General features: G+C 37.1%; 1 protein-coding gene, 1 non-coding gene and 1 pseudogene across 6 annotated transcripts in view; all 3 read right to left on the bottom strand.

The window, feature by feature from the left end:
* Positions 1–503: 503 nt before the first annotated feature.
* The window catches only part of SNX5 (sorting nexin 5), a 23691-nt gene continuing 1488 nt past the window's right edge, over positions 504–22706 (bottom strand). For all 5 annotated transcript variants that reach the window (XM_039874427.1, XM_039874429.1, XM_039874430.1 and 2 more), the window contains 12 exons: positions 14383–14487; positions 13126–13236; positions 12138–12259; positions 10865–10988; positions 9844–9939; positions 8518–8623; positions 8359–8434; positions 7227–7266; positions 7047–7133; positions 5558–5717; positions 2881–2966; positions 504–1296 (listed from right to left, as the gene is read on the bottom strand). In XM_039874427.1, the coding sequence (XP_039730361.1) occupies positions 1246–1296; positions 2881–2966; positions 5558–5717; positions 7047–7133; positions 7227–7266; positions 8359–8434; positions 8518–8623; positions 9844–9939; positions 10865–10988; positions 12138–12259; positions 13126–13236; positions 14383–14487 (1164 nt within the window). In that variant the 3' untranslated portion in view covers positions 504–1245. The remainder of the gene's footprint in view (positions 1297–2880; positions 2967–5557; positions 5718–7046; positions 7134–7226; positions 7267–8358; positions 8435–8517; positions 8624–9843; positions 9940–10864; positions 10989–12137; positions 12260–13125; positions 13237–14382; positions 14488–22706) is intronic.
* On the bottom strand, positions 1743–1860 carry LOC120612126 (uncharacterized; annotated as a pseudogene).
* Positions 18693–18929, bottom strand: LOC120612090 (small nucleolar RNA SNORD17). Its single transcript, XR_005655353.1, has one exon. It is a non-coding gene; the product is annotated as a small nucleolar RNA SNORD17 (small nucleolar RNA).

Raw genomic sequence — 22706 nt, 5'->3', positions numbered from 1 at the left:
CAATACTAGTTTAATATAAGAAAAAAAAAAGCAGAGTTTTCAACAAAATCAATGTTTTACAACCCTCATACCAGTTTCAACCAATTGTAATTAACTTCTGGAAAGATACTTTGAGACAGCGTAAAAAACATTTACTCATCACTTTTAGCTTCTGTTCTTATTTAATCAGCTGTAAGGGAAGATGTAAAATTTCTCAGGAGAGAAAACTTGGAACACTAAATGTTCAGTCATCGCCAAAGATGAGAGACATATCATTTCTGAGAACACATCATCACTGATGTTTAAAGCAGGTCAAAAATGCAAACCTGAATCAAATCAAAAGCAAACAAATCCAGATCTGGAGACCTAAAAAACTGGCCTGTAGTCTTCAAAAACATTAAGACTAAAATGGAGGTCAGAACTGGGGAGAGACAATGAAGCTCTTCACCGCTGCCAAAGATTAGCTGCAACTACATAGTCTTAGGTGCACTTGGCCTTGCTTTCCACAAAAAAAACACTCCATATGGTATCATGGTTTATCATTTTATTATATACTTTATAAAAAAGTCCAAACACGAACACCACCCCTTAGAGGGTATTCACATCTTTTCTAATGTATATCTGACTGCTTTCTAAAAGTATGTCATATCGATTTTATACCCTTAAAATACTTCTCAAATATTTATATCCCAACTACAAAAATGGAGCTGCAAAAGGTATATAAAGATAAATGATATTTTCTTGTTCTTGTTATAGTACAAACACTTAAGATGACTAAAGATCTGTGAGAGAAGGGGGGAAAAGTTACCTAATTAAGGAATGGAAAATCTATGTTACCTGTGACAAGTAGCTGAATTATTTATTGTAACTGGCACCTACCCTAAAATAACTGGTTTATAGGGGATGGGCACATCAAATAATGAAAACTACATGTGCCAGGCAAATTGCTTATACTTGTTTCCAGAAGGCACGTTTCCTGCACCCTTTTAATATCTAAAAACAAATTACAGGAGAACTGAATATTTAGATTCTGCCCACTTTGAGCTATTAAATGCAAAGGAAAAGATTAGTTATGTCCAAGTAGCATGTAATAGAAATATTTTTAAACCAACATGGTTAAGTGTTAAGATTTTTAGAAATCAAAATATTTATTAACACAATTTTAAACTAAAATCAAAGGTGATAAATCTTTTGTGGTAATGATTTAAGTGCAAGTAATCCTGGCTTTCTTTCACATTCGTGTCCTTCATTCAGAGAAAAGCCAAGTCAGTTGTTCTTGAACAAGTCAATGCAGCTCTGCAAGAGGGAGACATTGTTCTAGAAGAAAAATAAAAGTCAAGGTAGACCAATGAATTGCTCTAGAGTACAAGACTCCCTAACATATCTATAAGAATTAAACTTAAACCCACCCACCTAGCTTTCACAAGAGATTCTTCTTTAAATCATGACTGAACCATAACCTACAACCCCTTCACCCCATTTCATGTTGGTGAGTTCCTCTTAGCTTGGGAGTGCTGCATAGGAAAGGCTCAAATCTAAAGAGCTAGCAGTTGCTGCTCCAGCATCTCCAATCCCGCATCCAACCCCAGATTTGCTCCCAAAGCAATCATGCCAAATTCTGCTTATTGTGAATTAATCTAACTACTATATAAACAAGCTATTGTTTGAAGTTGAAGGCCTTAGAAAGACTGGATAAAAAGTTGCTAAAAACTAGTTGAGTGAGATCTTATTTTTATTTTTTCTTAATTATTTATTATTATTTATGCCTACAGCACCTGGTCTTCCTAGGTGGTCTCCCATCCAAGTACTACCAGGCCCAATCCTGCTTAGCTTCCAAAATCAGATGGAATCAGGCTTGTTCAGGGTGGCATGGCTGTAGACCATGGACCGTGGCTCCACTGGGGTGGGAACCTAGGGCCTTCTGCATGTAAAGCAGACGTGCTAACTGCTACACTATGGAACCACGTCCAGCTGAGTGAGATTTTAAGTGAGATTACAAATAATAAATATTTAAATAGGACTTTGCACAAATTGCTTTGAAAAAGTTCTCACTTTAAGGGAATTCAGAAAACTTAGCATTTATGGGTTATTATTTTTGTATATGTACTTTAAAACTGCAATTTAAAAGAACTTGGACTTAAGAGGCAAATGAATAAAGACATCTATGCTGTAGTCATAATAAAAGAATTAAAATACACACAAATATTCAGTCTTCCTGCTTTAACCAGTGCTGACTGGCCAGTAAAAGTTCCTTCTTCCAATGGCTCCCGGCTGGCCCATGGGCTAATCCAGTTTTACGGGACCAGATAGCCCTCTCGAGGGGGGCCCAATCTCACCTACATCCAAGAACCACGCAAAGAGCCATTCCCAGAATTTCTTAGTGAATGCAATCAGGCAGCGAAGAGTCTTAATATGCACCCAGCATTGACAACCATTTTCCTCCAAAAAAAATTTTTTTTTGCAACATTAAGCCAGACATTAAATACACCCAAGGAAGTTTTTTCCCCTTTTAAGCCAAAAAGGAATATCAGAAGACACTTAGCAAAACTAGAAATTTTTTTTTTTAAATGTTTTCCATGAAACTCTAGATAATTAAGAGCATATAATGGTATGATGGACGTGTTCACAAATTATTAGAACAGGTTCTTCAAAGTGTGGCTACAAGGACTTTGAGAAAGAAGCAGGGTAGTTGCAACAAGAATGCTTTTCTCAAAAGCAGTATTTCATCAAGAAATTGAGAATTTTTGGTTTGCAATGGACTAAATACTCCAACAAGTGGATCCCACCTTAACTACAGGGGATTAAAACTACAAAGCAAACCCATCTGTCTGATGACACTGAGAAAGTGAATTGGGAAATAACTTGGAAAAATAAAGTTGTTGGCTTAATCTGAATACTTACCCTAGCATGCTTTATTTCCAGTTCAGACATTTCAATAAGATTCTTTCTAAATGCTGCCACTCTCTTTCGTTTGAAATTGCTTAATTCTACAAGAGAAAGTTTACCAAGTTGAACAATTTTTGTCTTTAACTTCTGAACTTCATCCTTGCAAATAAATTATCTCCCAAGCTTTGATGTACCACAGTTTCTCACATTTTTGTCTTTAAATGAGGACCATCACCCAATCGCCAAACATCAAAATTCAGAGAATGGCTACTGACTTTGAGAATCTCTGATTAGTGGCCTCCCCCTTAACCTCTAGGTACCAATGTCTATGGAATGAGGGTTGGGAAAGTGGTGAGCTACACATACTTGAACCAATGGTTTTTTATTATGAATTATTTTTAAACTTTGAAAACCCTCCCTAGCTCAAGCTGGCACTTTAGGGTACTCAGGAGCAAACTTATCCTCTTGTATTATGTCTATATAGCGCTGTCCAACAGAAATATAATACAAGCAACCACATTAAAACCTCACACAAAAAATTTTATAGTGGTGTGTTAATGACAATACCTTGGGTATACGAGGCTAAAGAGGTCCTTCCCAGCTGTCAAGATAAGCTCACCTCCTTCCTCTATGGCCTACACACAGAACCAGGACTCAGCACTAACCCATCACCCATGCTGCCCACTACAGTGTTGTTTCACTATGCTCATTCAACTGATTCTAAACAGTTCAGCCACAAATCTTAACTGGGACCAAAGGCAAACAGGTTAAGACCTGTTAATCTTTGTATTCTTCAGAATACCACAGTTTTAAGTATCATATACTCAGGCTTACAATTTGAATAAAGAGAATCAAATCTAGCAACACAGGGACAAACCTCAGGCAATAAGGACAAGCCTAAATTGGCACTGTTTTAAAACTTTGTGGTTTTCTTTAATCCCCTCTAAAACTGTCAGAGCCACTAAACTCTGGTCTATATGAAAACTTAGGATTTCAACTCAGTAGCTCTGAAGTGTGTTCTTTTCCTTATAAATTTAAACTAGTTGTTAAAAAAAAAAAACGGCAGGAAATTTAAGAATAGGGCAGCAGGGAGGTTCCTTTAAAAGAATCCAAAAGATAGCCATGTGAGCGTGTCTGCATGCCATTTGCAAAGTTTTCATACAGAGCAGCTCTGTCTCTTAAGGCATTACAGTCTTGGATGGATATGAGCTAAGACAAAGGAGCACTCTTATTGTTCATTGCTATTATGAGGAGGGTTCCAGATATGCCCAGGTTTTGAAAACGCGGGGGAAAAAAAGTTTTAGAAAAAGTCTTAAACTGAAGTAGAGATTTCTCATGGGAACCTGAGTTTTAAGGGAGTGGGGAAGTATTTTGAGAATAAATAAAGTACAGAATCCCACTATCATTACGTTCACTCTGAAAGACACATTCTTCATTTTTTGCATGTTCCATGGCCCCTGAGAACTACAGGGCAGTGAGATCTCTTAAGGAAAAGACTACATATTACATTCATGTAAATGGTGCACCATCCCCTGGAAGAAATGGCAATTTCCAGGGCAGGAGAAAAAAATGTAAGATTAGCAGAGAACATCTAACTGCTCAAAAGAATGGGAGGTTATTTCAGCTTAAAGACACTCTCTACTGGATAAGTCTGGACAATGTGAGAACCAAAAAAATTTAGTACGGTAATAAATTTTAAAACTACTTTCAAAGACAGAAATCCATGACTCTAAGAAAGATACTAAATAAGAAAGTAAGAGAGAAAGATTTTTGCTTAAAGAACAATGCCAAGGGCTGATTTGGAAAGGGAATGCTAGAATTAAGGGAGGGGGAAAATCACCTTTCTGCAACCACCAGAGTAAATAAAGGTTGGCTCAGGCAAAAATTATCACCACAGACTACATTTAGGAAGGAAGTCTGATGAATAGGATATATGCACACAGTCTTAAATTGTCTCCCCACCAATTGCTAATTAATGGCATGGGAAAAAAATATTAACTACACAGTAGAAAAATCGAATAATACCTGATTGGGTAATCGAAATTAATATAAAACTTTGTCTATTCAGGAGAAGAGGAACAAAACATCCCCTCCGAGACCAGTCCCTAAGGACACATTATTTTATACAGTCTTCTGTTGGAAATGCTTAACTGGAACCTAATCACCAACCAAAACTGAGGAACATTCTATTTGTAAAGAGATTATGGTCTTCAAAATGGCAAATGTCATTTAAAAAAAAAAAAAAAAAGAGGCTCAGAAGAGTTAGTCTCCAAATTAAAGGAGACTTAAGAGCTATGAAATCTAAATGCAATCCTAGACTGGAGGACATCATTGAGAAATGACAAAATGAGAATACACAGTGTAGATAGTATTATGTCGTATCGAAGTTTACCAAAGTTGCTAACTATACTGTATGGAGATAAGAGAAATGCAAAACAAAGTTCTTAGGAATAAAAGGACCATGATATATAAAATCTGTGGTTAAAAAACAAAACAAAACAGTGTTTATAAAAAACATACATGTGGAATGGGAGCACGTGTGCCAAGTAACAAAGCAAAAGGGACAAAATGAACAGGTAGGTGACCCCAAGTAAACTATGTATGGGTGTTCTGCTATTTATGCATCATCTCTCTGTAAGTTTGAAATTACTTCCAAATTAAAAGGAAAAAGTAAGAAGTGGCCCTGCTCAACCTTCTTTTGCAGATTCAGAAAGATGTTCAAATTTCTGGCAGCATTCCTGCTGGTGTGCCTCAGCCAACTTGACATCTTTGCTTTTTAACCGGGCCTTATCCAACGCTTTGTTTGAATTCTCATAGTCAATGAGGGCTTTGGTGCGTCTGTATAAGAGATCCTGAGAAGAAAATTAACAGATATGACACCCTGAAAAATCTCGAGAAAACAAAACGGGAAGACTAAATATCTATCTAAACTACTCTGAAACATTCTTGTAACTCTATCCCTTCAAACCCTGCTTTAGGGATCTGTTCTGAGGATCTAATCTGAAATAGTCCCTGCAAACTTAGAGCAAAGTAGAAGTTTCCTCAGTACCTAAAATGGGAAGTTATGATGCATGTATGGCAGATACATGACGTCTAATTATGTCCTTTTGTGTATACTCAAAAAACTTTAGTGTTTAACACCAGCACTTAAATCCATTGTAAAGGTAGTCTATAAAGTGTGTGTAAAAAAAAAAAAAAAAAAAAATGTATAAGACTAAGGAAACATGCCAAAAGACAAAATAAAACTAAACATGGGGAAAATAATAACTTTCTACTTCCTGATGACATTTCCCTATTACATATTTTCCCTAATTTTATGTTGCCTAATTTGGTTAATTTTATATACAAATAATTTAAACATTTTTGTTCCGGGCAGTGTAGATAGTGAAGAATGCATGTTTCATTCCAAAAGGTCATTCTGCTTGCCATTTAGTCTTGTTTTTGTTAAGTAATGTTTTATGACTCAAAAGCTGCACTGACAACAGTAATTCAGCGAAAACTCGCAAATCCAAAACCCTTTCTGCCTCAGAAATAAAATAGCGCTTTTGGCATGTCTTCACTTACGTCCCACATCCAAATAATTCATAATCGCCCAAACTATTATTTGTCTACTCAGCACCACCTCTACTGCTCACAAGCAATAAAAACTAAGGAAACAATGCCACACAAAGCATGTCAATGTAAAAAGATTTCAATCTAAAATGGAATTGGAAGACATGAAATGAAGAATCTCATGCATGTGCCCCCTCAGAAGACTGAAACTTAAGAACTAGAAGGCTGATTTCCCGTAAATTCCTGATTTACAGAAGACCCAGAAGAATCTCCTGATCAATGTACATTTGCCAATAAACTTACTGGCTGGGACAAGCACCCTCAAGCCAATGAACTTTTACTTCTTAAACTCTGGCTAGACCTTCCCACTCTTTATACTCCCTTGCCCATAAATACAGCCTACTCCAAACTCTCAGTGGACTCATCTTTCAATTCACTGCAGCATGTGTTTTCCAAATCACAATTCCTTTCCTATTCCTCAAACTCAATTTAGGTCAACATCACTTACATAAATAATCCTGGCAAATTCCTAACTTCCTTATTTTTATCAAAAAGAATACATCTCTAATCATATCAGATCTCTTCTGGGTCATGGCAAGGTGGTCTTGCACTCCTCTGAGGACTCTTACCTTAGCAGCCTCTATATTAAGCATGTAGTATCGAAGGAGCTCTGTCAGCTTTAAATCTTCATCTGAGGAGACTCGACCTTCAACTTTCTATTAAAAAAATATATAAAAGTCACCATCATCTAAGCAGAAATCTACAGATTATATAAAATATTTAACAAAAACCAAGATAAAAATGCTTACCCTAAGTTTTTCAAATAGTTCAGCAACTTTCAATAGGTACCTGAAAATATACACATGATTTTGGTTTAAGGTCTTCAGTCATGTATGACTTATGGTCTTATCAATACCCTAAGACATGAATGGGTAAATTCAGGAGCCCTAGCCTTTGGTACTCTAGAATTAATGTATCAAAGTAGTGTTTTCATTACAGATGACCCAATCTAGTAAAGATGGTTATAATATTGAGCACATTTATAGTGCCACAGTCATGAGGCACTATTAGTGGTCAAAAGGATAATGTAATGACCCCAGTCAGATCTTGAGCTTTTTTTTATGTGAATTTTTCAGTTCTTCTATGACGGCAATTTGTGATGTGATTTCAGTTTTTCTATGACGGCAATGTGTGGTGCCCCTTCAGCCAAGACAGTTCTTATCCAATGCCAAAGTTATGTTAACCAAAGTTAGGCTCTAAGTAACCACACCACCATGTGTGTCCCAAAGGCATAAATATATAATATTTCATCTTGGTTCTGCCATTAGCCTGACTTCCATTTTTCAAATCAGAAATAAGACCACCTGTTATAGCAAGCCTAGGTGTTAAAATAAATACCATCTCACATCACAAACTGCCATCATAGAAAAACTGAAAACTTCACATAAAAAAAAGCTCGAGATCAGACTGGAGTCATTACATTATCCTTATGATCACTAATCAAATCTCTAAGTCAATTCAGGTAAAGTGAAAAGCACCACGTACAAGAGAACACAACATGGCAAACTTCAAAGACAACTCCACAATTAAAATAATCAACAAGAAACAAAGACATGTAATGCTTGACAAAAATAAAGGCTTTGACAAAAGCCACCATGTTTGGTACAGAAGTAGCAACTCACATCTTACACACCCTCTGATCATAGACATGTTTGGTACATGTCTATGATCAGAGGGTGTGTAAGATGTGAGTTGCTATCATCTACCCTTGATGAGCTTGTACTCAAGCAGAACTGAATGTGAGAAACTATCATCTACCCTTGATGAGCTTGTACTCAAGCAGAACTGAAACTATGCAGTCATTACTCATTATAACTCTAATTATACCACCTAGTTTTTGATTAGGGGATTAGGGGAAATGCTTTTCCAACAAAAACTTACTTTTTGATGACTGTGGGCTCTTCTAAAGCCAGGCTATGCAGGCAGGCTGCAGTGTGGATATAGTCATCTGCAACATCTGCAGAAATAAGAACAGCCCTTTTTATATCAACAGCTGGCATATCAGCAAAGTTAAGTGGCTACTGCGTAAATGGTATTTACTTTTATGAGATCTGGTCATTTTGTCAGCTTTTGCACACGAATCCTTGATCCTATTATAATAGTTAATGAGGAAATTCTTCTCTTGTTCAAAGAAGTCATCTACCTCCTAAAAGGGCAAGAAGAAAGACATTTAAGAAGCAAAATTTAAGACTATAAGTATATATTTTGTATTAGAAAAAATTACGGTAATAAGTTCAGATGTAAATTTAACCTCTATAGACCAGGGAAATACAAACCGACAAGATACCATTTCATACCTAAGACTAGCAAAATTCAAGTGCTGGCAGGAAATGTTAATAGAACAATTTTGAAGAGTCATTTAGCAATGCCCAGTAAAGCCCTGGTATCTAAAGATCTAGCAATGGTTCTGCCTGGTGGGTCGCTACCTAGTCTTGGATACCCATGTCCGTATGTGTGTGAAGACAGATGAGTTTGGTTGGTTCCAGACTGAGAAGCAATACTGACATCTGGTGGGCACCAGCCAGGAATACCAAATATCCTGCAATGCGTGGGTACAGAATAGCCCCACATACCTTAAACAGCATTAATGAGACAATTCAAGAGTTTCCAAATTTCTGACAAGGGCCTCTCTATTCAAGGTCCTTACTCAAGCCCTATGTGACAAAGTTAGATTCCAAATAGTAGCTGTTAAGGTAACTCACTTAAAAAGGGGGTGAGAGGGCTGAGGAATGCATAAATAAATCATACTTGTGAGGGTGAGAGACATATATATTAATTTGATTTTCTAGAACAGCACACTGTCCATCGATATGTAAGCCACATGTGCTATTTAAAATTTTTCTCATAGCCACATTATAAAAAAAATGGGTAAAATTACTTGTAATATTTTATTTAACTCAATATATCCAAAACAAAAACATCAGTAAGTTTTAAGTCTTTTTTTCATACGATGTCCTTGAAATCCAGCACGTAAATAAAATTAAAAACTTGGTTCCTTAGCTGTACCAGCTAACTACATGTCAAGTACTCAACTGTCACATGCATCCGGGGCTACCAAAATGGACCATCTAGCTCTGAAGAATGGCATGGTACTAATCTTGTAGCTTATTTTCTTTCTAAAAATAATTTAACCTCTCTCCTTACAAAAAGAAAGAAACTGAAGACAAATGTGGGAAGGCTCTTATTTCCTCTCCATGGAGAGAACAGGGTGTTTTGGGAAAATAAGTAGATGAAAATAACCAAAATTTGAAGAAATTACTGTATTTCTGAGAATACCATTTATTTTGAATATCTTCTCTGAAGAAATAAAAAGTCACCTATCCACATGATGTCAAATATTTTCTAAAGCAGCTAAAAGCCACTTACCTTAACTCCAGAAAATAGGACTTCATCAGCACTTTTCACCACACTTTTGAAAAAGCCACCAAACATCTCCTTGGTATTTTTCCGCCTAACACTTAGCTGAAGAAAAAGAATTCCAAAAGAATAGTTTATAGTACACATATTTTTAAGGTTCTTTTAAAGAAGTCTTAAATACATTCCAAGTAATAGCGTTTACTTGTATAGGCATGCACACATAAGATAAATATATACCTTAATTCCATCTTAATTACCAGATCGAAAGTGTCCAATAAACGACTAAACCTAAACACAGTGTGATTTAAGAGATATTTTGAAAAACTATCTAGACACCAAGTCTTAGTGGCTTTTAAATCCTTGGTAAAACTATTGTTCTGTTCTATGTTGTTTATTAAAACTTTACCAGTTAGAAGACACTGAGGAAATTTCCAAGCTAGGGCTTGCCTCATACATATAGTAACAGAACATGCTTTTAAAAAAAGCATACAAGCCTTCTTTCAATTAAAGGTAGCCAGGAAGAAAACAAATGTGAACTAACTGAAGTTCCTTCTAACAATTCCAAACTTAGGTGAAGGAGAAAACTGGCTTCTGAAAGGGAAAAAGGTCAAAATCTTTAAGTAGTCTTTTAAAAGATGTCACATAATGGATTTATGGGAGCGAAGCAACATCTAAAAAAAGGTTTCCACTGAACAGGCCCGATCTCATCTGATCTCGGAAGCTAAGCAGGGTCAGGCCTGGTTAGTACTTGGATAGGAGACCACCTACGAAGGCCAGGTGCTGTAGGAGTTTTAAAAAAAAGGGGGGGAATTGTAAGCTGACAAGGTCCTTGTAATCTGTGAGGTCAACCAAGGGTTGCCCTGTCTAAAAATAAATAAATAAGTAATAATAAAAAAAAGGTTTCCAGTGTGTTGGTAAGAAATTTAAAATTATAAGTCAAATTTTCAGAAAATATATCAGGTAAATTTTTTAAAGTACAGTCTTATACATTTTAACTGGATCTTGGAAATGGAATAAAAAAATGCCTTACATCCTGATCATATTCCAGGAAAACATGAAAGTTGCGATCTTTACTGAGAACAGGGTGAGAAGAGAGCCGCTGAAGAAAGACTTCATGGGATGATACAGTCTTCTTAAAGACAGCGAGATATTCACTGAAAGAAAAGCACACAAAACATTCAGTTGGCACCACTCAACTAGTGGCCACTACTGCTCCTAGTTTTCTTCACTGTTCTGCTTATGCCACTAAGCAAACTATCTGAAGTAGACCAAAACATTCTGGTATTACTTTATATCTAATTAGGTTATAAAGTGCCATTTGTAATCTGTGAAATGAGTAAACGAAGAGGGAAAGTGACATTTAACTGGGGTTGATGAAACAAGTCTGCAAATCCCAAAACTTACATGTAAATACTGCTGGTGTTTAGTAGTCACAGAACACTGGTTTCTTTAAAACAAAGAAAACCCTTTAATTCTGCAGCCATGTACACAGCATTGAGTTTTATAAGGCTCAGAATTACCAGAAATTATAAAGTTATCTCAACCTATACATTAAATATCACTCTAAACTTCCCAATGGTAGGAATTTAAGTCTGTTGTGTTCAGTGCTTTATGCTCAGAGCTGGTCATAACAGGCACTCGAGTGCGTGAATGATTCAGGACCTAAAGGTACTTGAGCACTGGCCTAGATAATATGGGCCTGGGGCAGAGAACTGCTGGAATAAGCAAGTGAATTCCAATACGCTGATGGTGGAAGAGGGGAGGGAACCAAGATAAAGTAGTACAAGGACAGTTTCATAGGAAACTTTAATGCAAACCTCTATGATACAGAATCAAGAACCCATTTTTGTTTGAATTAAATTACAATCAAATTAAAATATACTTCCCACGGACCTGGCCTTCTCAAACCATCAATGTGGTAGTTATTCAGAATGCGTCTTAGTAGCAGCATTCACAGCAATTTAGGTTCAACTGTATTTGCAGTAATCAAACTTCAGGGGAGAATGCTTTGAACATTATCAGCAGCCTAAAGAATTATTTACATGTAGACATATAAAAGTTTACTTCACTATGCCAGAGCAGCATTCCATAACAACTATATGGTCTACTACATAGAGGAAAACAACTAGTCTATCCAGTTAGTGGCCCCCAGGAAGTCAAGGTCTAAAGTTCACAAAGACTATGCTCTACACTCTGCAAAATATAGTTTTAGGAGGCAGCCATTAGTTGTCAGGTTCTTATTTCTGTACACATTACTACTTTTCTTCTCTAAAGATAGAGCCCCATCAAGAAGATCCACTTACGCTTCCAGTTCTTGCTTCATCTTGGCGAATTCTTCTTTGGTCATAGACCCTTCACCCTCTCCTAGTTTCTGCATCTTCTCTCGAGGGCCATCAAAGTCGGGCTTTGTAGGAGCAGGCGGAATCTGTAGCAGAGGCAAGTAATTTGAGAGCATTTTTCTGGCTGGGGCCTGTAGTTAACCTCTGTTTTTCTCTTAACCTTTTGGCCACTTAAAACAAGTATCATCCTCACAATTGGGCAGAGTGCAATCATTTGTTCAGTTTACCCATCACAGACAATTGGTAGAGTACAATAGTATTTATCCTGCTTCAATGTCAGTTTATATATTATAATCAAGGCTAAAATGAAGCTGATGAAGAATGATCAAGATTATAGTCTCTTAACTCAAAAAGGTATTTTTAATTCCAGAGGATAATCAAAAGATTCCAAGTGAAGAGAACATTCTTAAACACAAGGTTCATTGCTAATTTTAATTATTCGAACAGATTCTTCGGTTTGCCTGGAAGAACAAGCCACACTCAATTCTCCTTTAAAATCGGCTCAGTCTCTTCCTGCAGCTATGCATTAACTCTCAAGAGCTGAGCAGGACAACTGTCTCCCTTACTCTCTGAGCAGACTACATTTTTTTTGAGACATCTACTGCATACCATCACCAATACTGAGGTTTTCCTAAAAATCAATTCTACTTGATGTCTAAAGAAAATGTCAAAGAAACACCAAACCCAGAGGTAGGTAAGACAAATCATGAAACTGTATCTCTTATACTGTACAGAATGTAAGACTGTATGCTTCATTTCATTCATAGCTGCCAATACTATATAAAGTCACATATTTAGACTCTAACAGTAATAAGTAGCAAATACTCAGTTGGCAGATGAAATCAAGACTGTTTTCATAGTCCATCATTGTAGAGTGGGTAACAGTTTCTTTAAACAAAATGAAGAGCAAGATAGAAGAAATTGATTATTTGATTTTCCAAAATGCACTTACAATAAGCCCAGCGTAGTCTGCAGTTTCAGTAAGAGTGTCATGTAGCCATACGAAGTCTTCATGTTGCCTTGTAACAGAAAACTCTGGGCTCTGAAAAGTGGGCAGTGTGGTCTGTAAAGAAAGGAGACGTTAACTGATAACCATCACTTTTAGATAAAGTAGTTTCAGTTTCCTAGGCTGCACTATGGGAAAATCCTGCATAATGAACATCACAATGAGATCCAGTAAAGAATGAAAAGCAGCAATACATGATCTCCCCACACTGTAAAAAGTTATAACTAAGATTCAACATGTTCTTTAAGGAATTCTTTTCACAAAACCACACCTTTCAGGTCAACTCAGGCAGATACAATTATGTAGTCTTCACACTGCCTCTTGAGTAACTGAGGTATGCTAATCAAACCATCAAAGTATTAAGAAGAGGACCATGTGGGAGAGGGCCTTATAGATGACATTTGCTGTATTTAAACCTGTGCCTCAGTTTCCTCACCTGTAAACCAGGGATAATAAACCCCATCATAAGTTGTTATAAAAAAGAAAATTAAATCCATGTAAACCCTTCATGACAGTATCTGGCATTAAGACAAACATTCAATATGTTTTAACTAGGATGGAAATAAAAATGAAGCTGAAAATGTTCCTCAAAGGACTGATTCTAAGAAATTAAACTTTCTACATTTTCCTAATTGGCATATTGCTTTTGTCAAATTAAAAATTTGGAGAAGAGGTCCCTCTCACTCTCTGCCTCTGAGAGGAGACCAAGCTCTGTCTGTGGAGCGATACCCCCTTTCTCATAAACTTTCTTTTAAAAAAAAAAATTTGGTGAAGGAAAAAAGTCTTTTGAATCATAAGAAATAAGTGGGGCAAAGGCCAAGAACTTAGTAAACATGAAAAAAGCAAGCATTTCCCACACATGCAAATGAAAAACAAAAGTGAGGAGTTCAGCTGTGCAGGCAGGTGGCCCCACCTACATCATTTTGCCTGATTGCTTCCTCATGGAGCACAGTACAAGCCACACTTAATTAACATCAGCAAACCCACAGTCCTAAAGAGCTACACCATAGTGGAAAATACTGCAGCCAAGAGCATTTATCTCAGGCTCCCTACAAGAAAAAGGAAGTGCTCACTTAGTAGTGGTGCTATACTGCAAATAAATGGCAACCATTTTATTTCAGGAAGTCTCTTCTCACAGCCACCATGAGTAACAAGGATGCAACCTAGAGCTGTTTTTATTACTGGAGTCATTCTGTCACTTACCTTGGTGTGTACTGTGAACTTGACCTTATCTCTCTCACTGAGTGCATCAGGTATGTCGATCTGAAGCGAGGGATCAACATTCAGGTCCACAGATACAGATCTCAGCTGAAACACATATTTTTTGGCTATTAGTCTCAAAATCATTTAGTCCTAAAAAGTGTATTTCCAAAAACAGGAGCTGTAATTAAAAAGCAGTCTATACAAGATTATTTAGAACAAAGTCAGCTGAGATAAATCTAAGCTTATTTGAAACTGGAGAAATCTGCTCACAAATACATAGATGGGTCCCAAGTATTCCTGTGATCTGAACAAAGCAACTATGATTCTAATATCATGTGCATTACTTATGTCTACATGAAAAATACTTGAATTACTTAAACTAAGGCAGCTTGAATGAGACAGGATGAAATTAGAACTTCTTACAGAAATGCCAAACTACAAGGAACATTCAAGAGGCATAAACCAGACATACACATCATACATATATCTGAAAGGAGTTAGACACTAGGAAAATAGAGGCACAGTGAATAGTCTTGTGGTACAGGTTCCTGGGTGGAAAAGAAAAATTGGACTCAAGAGTCTATGTACATTTAGGGACTGTTTCAAAGAGAGTAGAAATCTAGACATGAGATTAACAGTAATAAAGGCCTTAATTAGCAGAATTCCACTGTAGTTTCTCATAAGGGACAAGTAAGTGTGAGCTCTGCCCTGGAAGCAAAAGTTAACAGATTTTGCAAGTTAGAAATTCAGAAAAAAATAACTCCATTTTTGCCAGTTTAAAAAGAATTTTTGAAGGAATCTATTAGAAAAAAAGTGGTTAAAATGGTTTTTGTATTAATTTAAAATGATAAATTCCCTGATTCTTAAAACAGACATGGTGATGGTCAATCTGAAGGCCTGACACAAGACAAGAAACTGTATCTCATGCCTTCCCTTTTAAACTGTAAGCTAGCACTAAAGTAAAGCTGTCTCTAATTATTGAACACAGGGAGAATCCCAAGAGAAGATCGGAGTCAAGAAGATGAATGAACAGGGAATACTTAGGTTATTTCTCCTTAAATTTCACTTCGTATTCTTCAAAATATAAAGTTCGAGACCAAGGACTGATGAACTTTTGAAACTAAAAAAATTGGTTCAGTAAGGTACAAAATGTTAAATATTCACTAAAAATGCATGAATTACTTTTCTGTATCTCAGAGCTGTCGGTATCTCCCTTTTTCCTTTTATGACTGCGAAAAAATTTAAATTGCAAAAACCAGAGTTAGCCCTGTAACAAGCACTTTCCTCTGTGAAACAGGCTTCCAGCTGTCACCAGATCTTGATTTTAACATCAGGTATTAGTAAGATCACAATATACTTAACAGTTCCTGACAGCTCAACCTAAATAGTTCTCCCAAATGAATTCTTGATGACTCCTATAAAAAACTTGCTTGTTTGGCTTAAATTTCCTGTGTCCATTTATGAGATCTCTACAAACAAAGATAAAGCTTCAAGGCCAGGAATACTTCATTTTATCATAACCATAACTCTAACTCTGACATATTTCTGATAAAAGCTTCCTTTCTTCTGCTAACTGACCACTGAGCAAATACAGAGTTCAAAAGGACCTCAAAAAACCCCTAAAATTTGACTGAAGAGAATACTGAATATCCCACCTATCACCTTATGTTTGTAGCTGCCTGAGTCAGTACAGGAATCAAGTGGGCAGGTGTAAAAGGAGACACAGACACTGGCAGAAAGATGGGACAGCCTACAGGACAAGTCTAAAGCACATTTCTCTGAGCTCAGCAACAATCGCCATGTTTCCTAAGAGTCCATTTCCTAAAGAAGTCACAAATCTTGGTTTCTAACCATTTCTCAATTTCTGAATATGCTGATAATTCCATTTTAGCTCACTACAAGCCAAAGAAAATGAGCATACACTCTGCACATGAACTAGCTTTGAAATGAGAGGTTGGAAGACCCAAGGGGTTTGTAATCTAGTAAATGGAGTTCATTTAAGCACCATAGTCAAGCTATGATGAACTTTACCAGCCCCTTTTTGTCCCACTGAACAATTATCTTCTGGTTTCACCTCTTTTCCTATATAGAGGTAATATCCCAGACTATTTACTGTTCACTATCTTCCTTTCTTGTCACCACAAAAATACTTTTTGGTATATTGTTTCTTGGTATAAGAATGTGATAAGAACACATATGACCCATACTGTAGCATATAATCCTCCAGACAATGAAGCACATAAATTATCAAAAAGTTAAAAGTTGTGAAATGTTTAAAACTGAGTCAGCACTGTATCCTCATTCCGGAATCATTAAGTGTAATTAACAGCTCAGCATTCCTTCTGCTTAGTCAACAAAACCAACACCCCACAACCCCATGCCACAGTACTTGCTAGATAAATCACCAGGATGAAGGTAAGAGGAGAGAACTGTACCCCTCCACATACTTTTCCCACTTACCCAACCTCCATCCCCTACCCTAAATAACCACCAAGAGTACTGCCTAACACTGCGAGTCTCTGACTCAAGCCACAGACGTCAAAATGCCTAGAACAGCTGTTTAAATCAGTAGGGCAAGACAGGCTTCAGAACAGTCATGTTAATTTTTTCCATTTCCCTCCCAGTTTCCCTTAGGTAACTTGTGAGAATCAAATTTAAAATATCTAGTCTCAAACAATGGAATGTAGGCTTTAAAATTGACTTTCTTTTGTAGATTGCTATAGAAACCATTGCATCACATACCCAAAGTTTCAGGTGGAGTTTCAGCTCCCCAATTTACTTCCCTACCAGATTAATCCTTATAGTAAGGATTACAACAATCTTTGTGACAAGAAAAAAGGTGAGATAAACAGCACTGTTTCATTTAGAAAGCAAATTTTTAGCTGTTTTAAGAACTCTAAATGCTTGGTAAGAGAACCTGAAAAGAAGAAAAGCTGATACAGAATCCCTGTACATTTTCTCACATGCTCATCAGCCTCTTAGCTAGGGCACATGGACAACTCTGCAGAGCTCTGAGCTGCTAAGGTCCACTTTTGGTCCAAATCTTCCTTACGACTCACTTTAGTACAAGACTTAACACCATCTGCAAAGCTCCCTCTTCAAAAGGTTTTATTTAATGCCTTACAGATGGCAAAGGGCACCTATGTAACTGGACGACACGGTAGACTAGATTCTAAAATTCAGAACCCACAAGGCAGAACAGAGCAGACACACACAGAAGATATAGTAAGTGTTGTTATGGTGACTACAGACTCCAGTTTACACTGATGCCATACAGCCAAAATAACAAGACACAATGGAAAAAAAAATTTCTAAAGTAACTCTGATCTGCTAGTTTAATAGTAATTTAAACCTAACCAGTTTTATATACAACGTAAGTAGAATATGCCAGCCCCTATTCTTAATGTGAATGTTGCAAAGAAACTACTACAAGAGAAAAAGACTACTTGTATATATACTTAAGTGATTTTCTGGTTTCTAGTCCTACCAAAGCAGAAGCAGCAATGTACTTATTAGCCAGCACATATTACATCAGTGTGTCTTCCCTTTAAACTGTTTCTTCTAAGGATTTTGCTTTGTTATTCTTCATCCACTGCCTAAGGAACTAAGACCCCTACCATGGACAAAGCCAATGTGACAAGTCATCCATGAATGGTCTGTTAGCAGTGTAGAGCCAAAAACAGAGGCAAGAAGTCCGCCTCCTAGACTGCATTTTCACTTTGATCACAGGAAGCAAGAAACGGCATATTTTAGCTAAAAATAAATGCATACTGTGCCTAGTCCATTACTCATTAGCGAGGAAATAAACCCCAAAAAGTTTTGCTACACACTAGATTTGCATTAATTTCTGAAAACTCACATGAGACATATTTATAAAACAACATTTATTACTGTTAGTATTTCAACTTATAGGAAAGAAGTGCTAAGAGAAATTCTAATGTCATATACTTCTCCAAATCCCTCTTTATGGTTCAAGCAGTAGTACTCAAATTATTTTCTTCCATCCTGGAGAAACTAAACCTATTTATCCATTCTGTCCCAGTTTTTCTTTGTGGCACTTATACACGAAAACTGAACTGACTATAAGCAATATATAAGCTTTGCTTTTAGGGGTATTTGTTTCTCATCTCTCACCTCCCTTCACCCTCAACTGATTCTTCCCATCCCATAATTCAGTCCTGCCAATATCTATCCGTCTTCAAGGACAAGAACCAAAACAAAAACTTTTTGAAGACTCCAGTCTACTAACATAGACGATAGTTACAGAAGTTAGCCATAAGCTTCCAAAACTAGATAAAGGGCTACAGCAAGTGATCAGATTTCCACCACTCATCTTGGTGAGATGGGACCCAGAAGGACCCATCCCTGCTGACACTAACCATTCTTACCCGTAGTCTACCAACACACAAGCTGTCCATGGTAGAACACCATAGACTGCAGGGCATTTGGAAGCTACATAGCCCCAAGTTCCTAGAACAGAAACTGAGGCTTGGAAGAAGATCAGTGCAGCATACTCAGCGAATGGATAAACTGAATCATCATTTCACAAGGCTGCAAAGCCCATGAACTGCCAACATGGAACCAGAAAGATCAGGCTGAATTATTTGCTTAAATAACATCCATTTCAAGAAACCCATCTAATTACTAGATACCTGGATTATTTTCAAACGAGTTCACAAAGTGAAAAGGTTAAATTATCTAAAGATACTCTAGCAAAGAAATTCTACTGGGAATTAACAGCTCTGCTACAGAGGAAACAGCTGGAACAAAAAAAAATTAACTTCTTCCATCTGAAGCTAAAGCCCTTCACCTACTATCCAGTCCCACCAAGGCTTCTTCCCCAAAGCTCCCTGGTATATCAAAAGTCCACAGGCCTCTGCTACAAACCTGACATGTTGAAGAGGATGTTTAATAACATTCACTGCCTGACCTTTATGGTCAAACCAAAATTAAATAGAAATAGGTTTGAGAATTAAAAAAATTTACCTTCATCAACAACAAAAATGATTCAACATGGAGAAATGAGCTTAAGTTTGTGTCATCTAAGTTTGATAAACAATTGCAGCATGAACAGAAAGCTGCCTGCTTCATGGTGAGATTTTCTTCTGCTTTGAGTCAGAGGTACCACACACTTCCCAGGTCATTTAAATGTAAATATTCTAATACTTCATTTTATCACTAACAACTTTGTCCTGCTCTTCAAAAAAGATCCAGTCAAAGCTGAAGTTGGCTTCTGCATTTGTACTATTTACACTGTCTAGAATGAAGGTGAGGGGTCTGCCTCTCAAAAACAAGTAAACCATAAACTCTCCAGGTAGAACATGCATACCACAGGTTAGTGTAAGTTGCTGTGCTGGGAAAATTACTTTTCTCTCCAGACCACTCAGCAGTGCCTCAAAAAGTTACACCAAATTTGTTTTAAAAAAAAGGGCAGGAGGGAAATGAGACAAGCCAAGGACCCAATATCTGAACTAAATAATAAGTTCAGTCTTTCCTAACTGCAACTTACACACTCCTGTGTATTTACAGTTTGCCTCTGGGGTATGAAACAGTTGACAAATTCCTCATACCTCTTCTCTTTTAGAAGGGCTAACCAGCTCTTAACTCAATGGCCAATCAGAAAATAATGGTGTTGGAAGTGAAAAAACTTTTTGGAAGCCTAGATCATAAACTTCTTGTAAAAACAAGTTTGACACATTCACGTGAGACAAGATGTCTTCCTGCAGCCATTTTCCTTCACGACTTCAAAAAGAAAAGGTAGAATTTACAATGCTTTGAAATACTTTGCTCAAAATAATTGGGCTCATTAAAAGGTTGTTTCCCTAAATACTACTTAACTTCACTGCATGTATCTTTCACCTACAAAACTATTCTTGCCTAATTTCTTCCAGCAAGGAGGCCTTGACAATAGAGCAAAATGTTCAAAAAGGAGTTTAAACCAAGTACTACCCGCAGTGTTTCTCAATGAGCTTCACTTCATTTCTAGCCCACAGTTTTGAATGCTGTAGCAACAGAGCCTTAGGTTTCTACTATCCGAAGTGGGCACTTAACTCCAATACAGTAAATACACAGTTGCTTCTTTCAAATCCTAAACTGCCCAGAACCCACTGAAGAAAATCACCTTTTGACAAAGGTTCCTCAACACGAGAGGCAGGGGAGAGGGGAGCTAACTTCGCCAAAGATAGTCAATGATATTTGTTTTATAAGTCACGTTATTTCTTTAGAATTTATCAATCGTAGATATAAAGACTTGAAACAAACAGGCACACTAAAGATTAGCCTCTGTAAAACAACCTGATCCACCCATATCACACCATTTTTAAAAGGTAAGTTTAATAAACCAGTGCTTCTCAACCAAGGAACACTTGACAATGTCTGCACGTATTTCTGACTGTCGCTACTGGATGAGAGCTACTGTCACCCAGTAGAGAGGCCAGTTATACTGCTAAACACCCTACAATGCATAGGACAATTTCCCACAACAAAAATCAAGCCCAAAATATCAACAGTGCTCAGGTTGAGAAACCCTGGTTTAAACTAAAGCTCTACATTAGATATTAGTCACTTAGTAGGTCTCACACCAAATGAGAATTTAGATGTTAGTACCTAGAAAATTTCATAATAGCTTCTCTTGGCCATTTCTTCCTATAGTCACCAAAAGAAAAAAGACCTCCTTGAAGTAGGATTCACAAATGGGGATCTTAAGACACTGCACAAGCTACTGATGCAGAGCTAAGGCTTGGACTGTTATGACTAAGTCCTAATTCCAGACACTTTGATTTCGCTGAAGGTGTTGGGATCTGTCTCCTTTCCCAAAATGCAGTTTAGGGGGGTTTTGCTAGTCCTCCACTGATAGGAAAAATATTTTGATCTTTACCTTTAGAAAAGTAGGGTTTTACCAAATCTAGCTCCTGCAAAAGTTAAAGTATTAACAACAATGGGCCCCATCTCAAAAACTGTCACTCTTGCCTGCCCCTTTTTCTCGGGTGTCTGGAGTTTTTAGTGGGTAGGGAGAAAATGGAGATTATGCAGAATCTTGTTCCCATAAAAATAAGTTATCCTGGCCTCCAATCATTTTGCACCTTCTAGGTTCTCCAGGCATTATTTGTTAGTTATTTAAATAGCTGTGCATCATGTTTAGGTTCCCACTCATAGATTAAATGTGTATTTTTCTATGGTGATAGTCTCATTCCCTCTAGTCTAGCAAACCTAAGGCAAATTGAGTGTGGGTTCTCCCAGGCTTTTTTTTTATGATTCTTAAATTGCTAATAGACTTAAGAAGTTGAGCACATAGGGAAAGCTCTGCAAGGACTAGGTGGTAGCCCTTCCCAGCCTAGTGCTGTTATAACGTGGCCTTAACTTCAGTAGTTGGTTGGTTATATAGTCTTTCTTCAGAGCCATTGCTTTTGTTGCTGCTCTTAGTTTTTTGTTGTCTGGTGTATAAGTTGTCTCTAGGGATATCTGACTCTCCACCAGCTTGGGTGGAAGAGTGCCCGACAATGTGTGTCAAGTTACTAGATATAGACCAATATTTCTTTTAGTCCTCAAAAATCACTTATATTCTTTATTTTATTAATGGGTTTAAATCCCATAAGCCCCTATTTGCATGGGGATTCCAAAGCCAAATGTAAAGTTTAAAATTAAAACATTTTCAGTAAAATATTTTAACAAAGCTGTATTATAGCAGGGGTCTCCAAACCCCCAGGGCCAGTCTGTGGCAAGCAAGCCAAGCTTCCTATTTGCAGCCAGTTCCCCAGCACTAGATCACCACCTCAGCACATCAGATCAGGCATTAGATTTTAGATTTTCATGGGAGCACAGGTCCCAGGTGCCAAAAATGTTGGGGACTGCCATTCTGCCCAAGATTTGGCCTCTTATTTCACACTTGTCCCAAACTCCCATTAGGTGAACAGTAAAAACTATTTCTACAATCCGCAGCGCAGGACCAATATTAGATTAGGAAGCAAAATGAAAACGTGTTAGGGTAATATTTTATTAATTTTTTTTTATTTCTGTAATTAAAAATCAGAAACTTTGTATAATCCTTTCCTGTAGCCACTATAACGAGGCAGGAAGCAGCCTTCATAACCCTCCAATTTTGCTAGATCAGAATGAAGTTATTTTAAATACCAGCTACCATATACTGTACTAATATGAATGCCTGTCGAAGCAGTAAAGTCCTTTTAAATAGCTGTCTAAAACAGACTCTGTATCAAAAATAAATAAATAAAGGTGCCTGTGGGGGAATCCAATTGCTATCAAAATTCCTATTCGGCACCTAAACTTCTAGAGAGGAACATTCTAGAAAGAATCGTAGTCTCAAG

The sequence above is a fragment of the Pteropus medius genome, unplaced genomic scaffold (assembly GCF_902729225.1).
Source record: "Pteropus medius unplaced genomic scaffold, Ma_sr-lr_union100, whole genome shotgun sequence".
NCBI classification, from domain to species: domain Eukaryota; kingdom Metazoa; phylum Chordata; class Mammalia; order Chiroptera; family Pteropodidae; genus Pteropus; species Pteropus medius.
The sequence above is the reverse complement of the archived record's forward strand: the minus strand, read 5'-3'. Positions and strand labels throughout refer to the sequence as shown.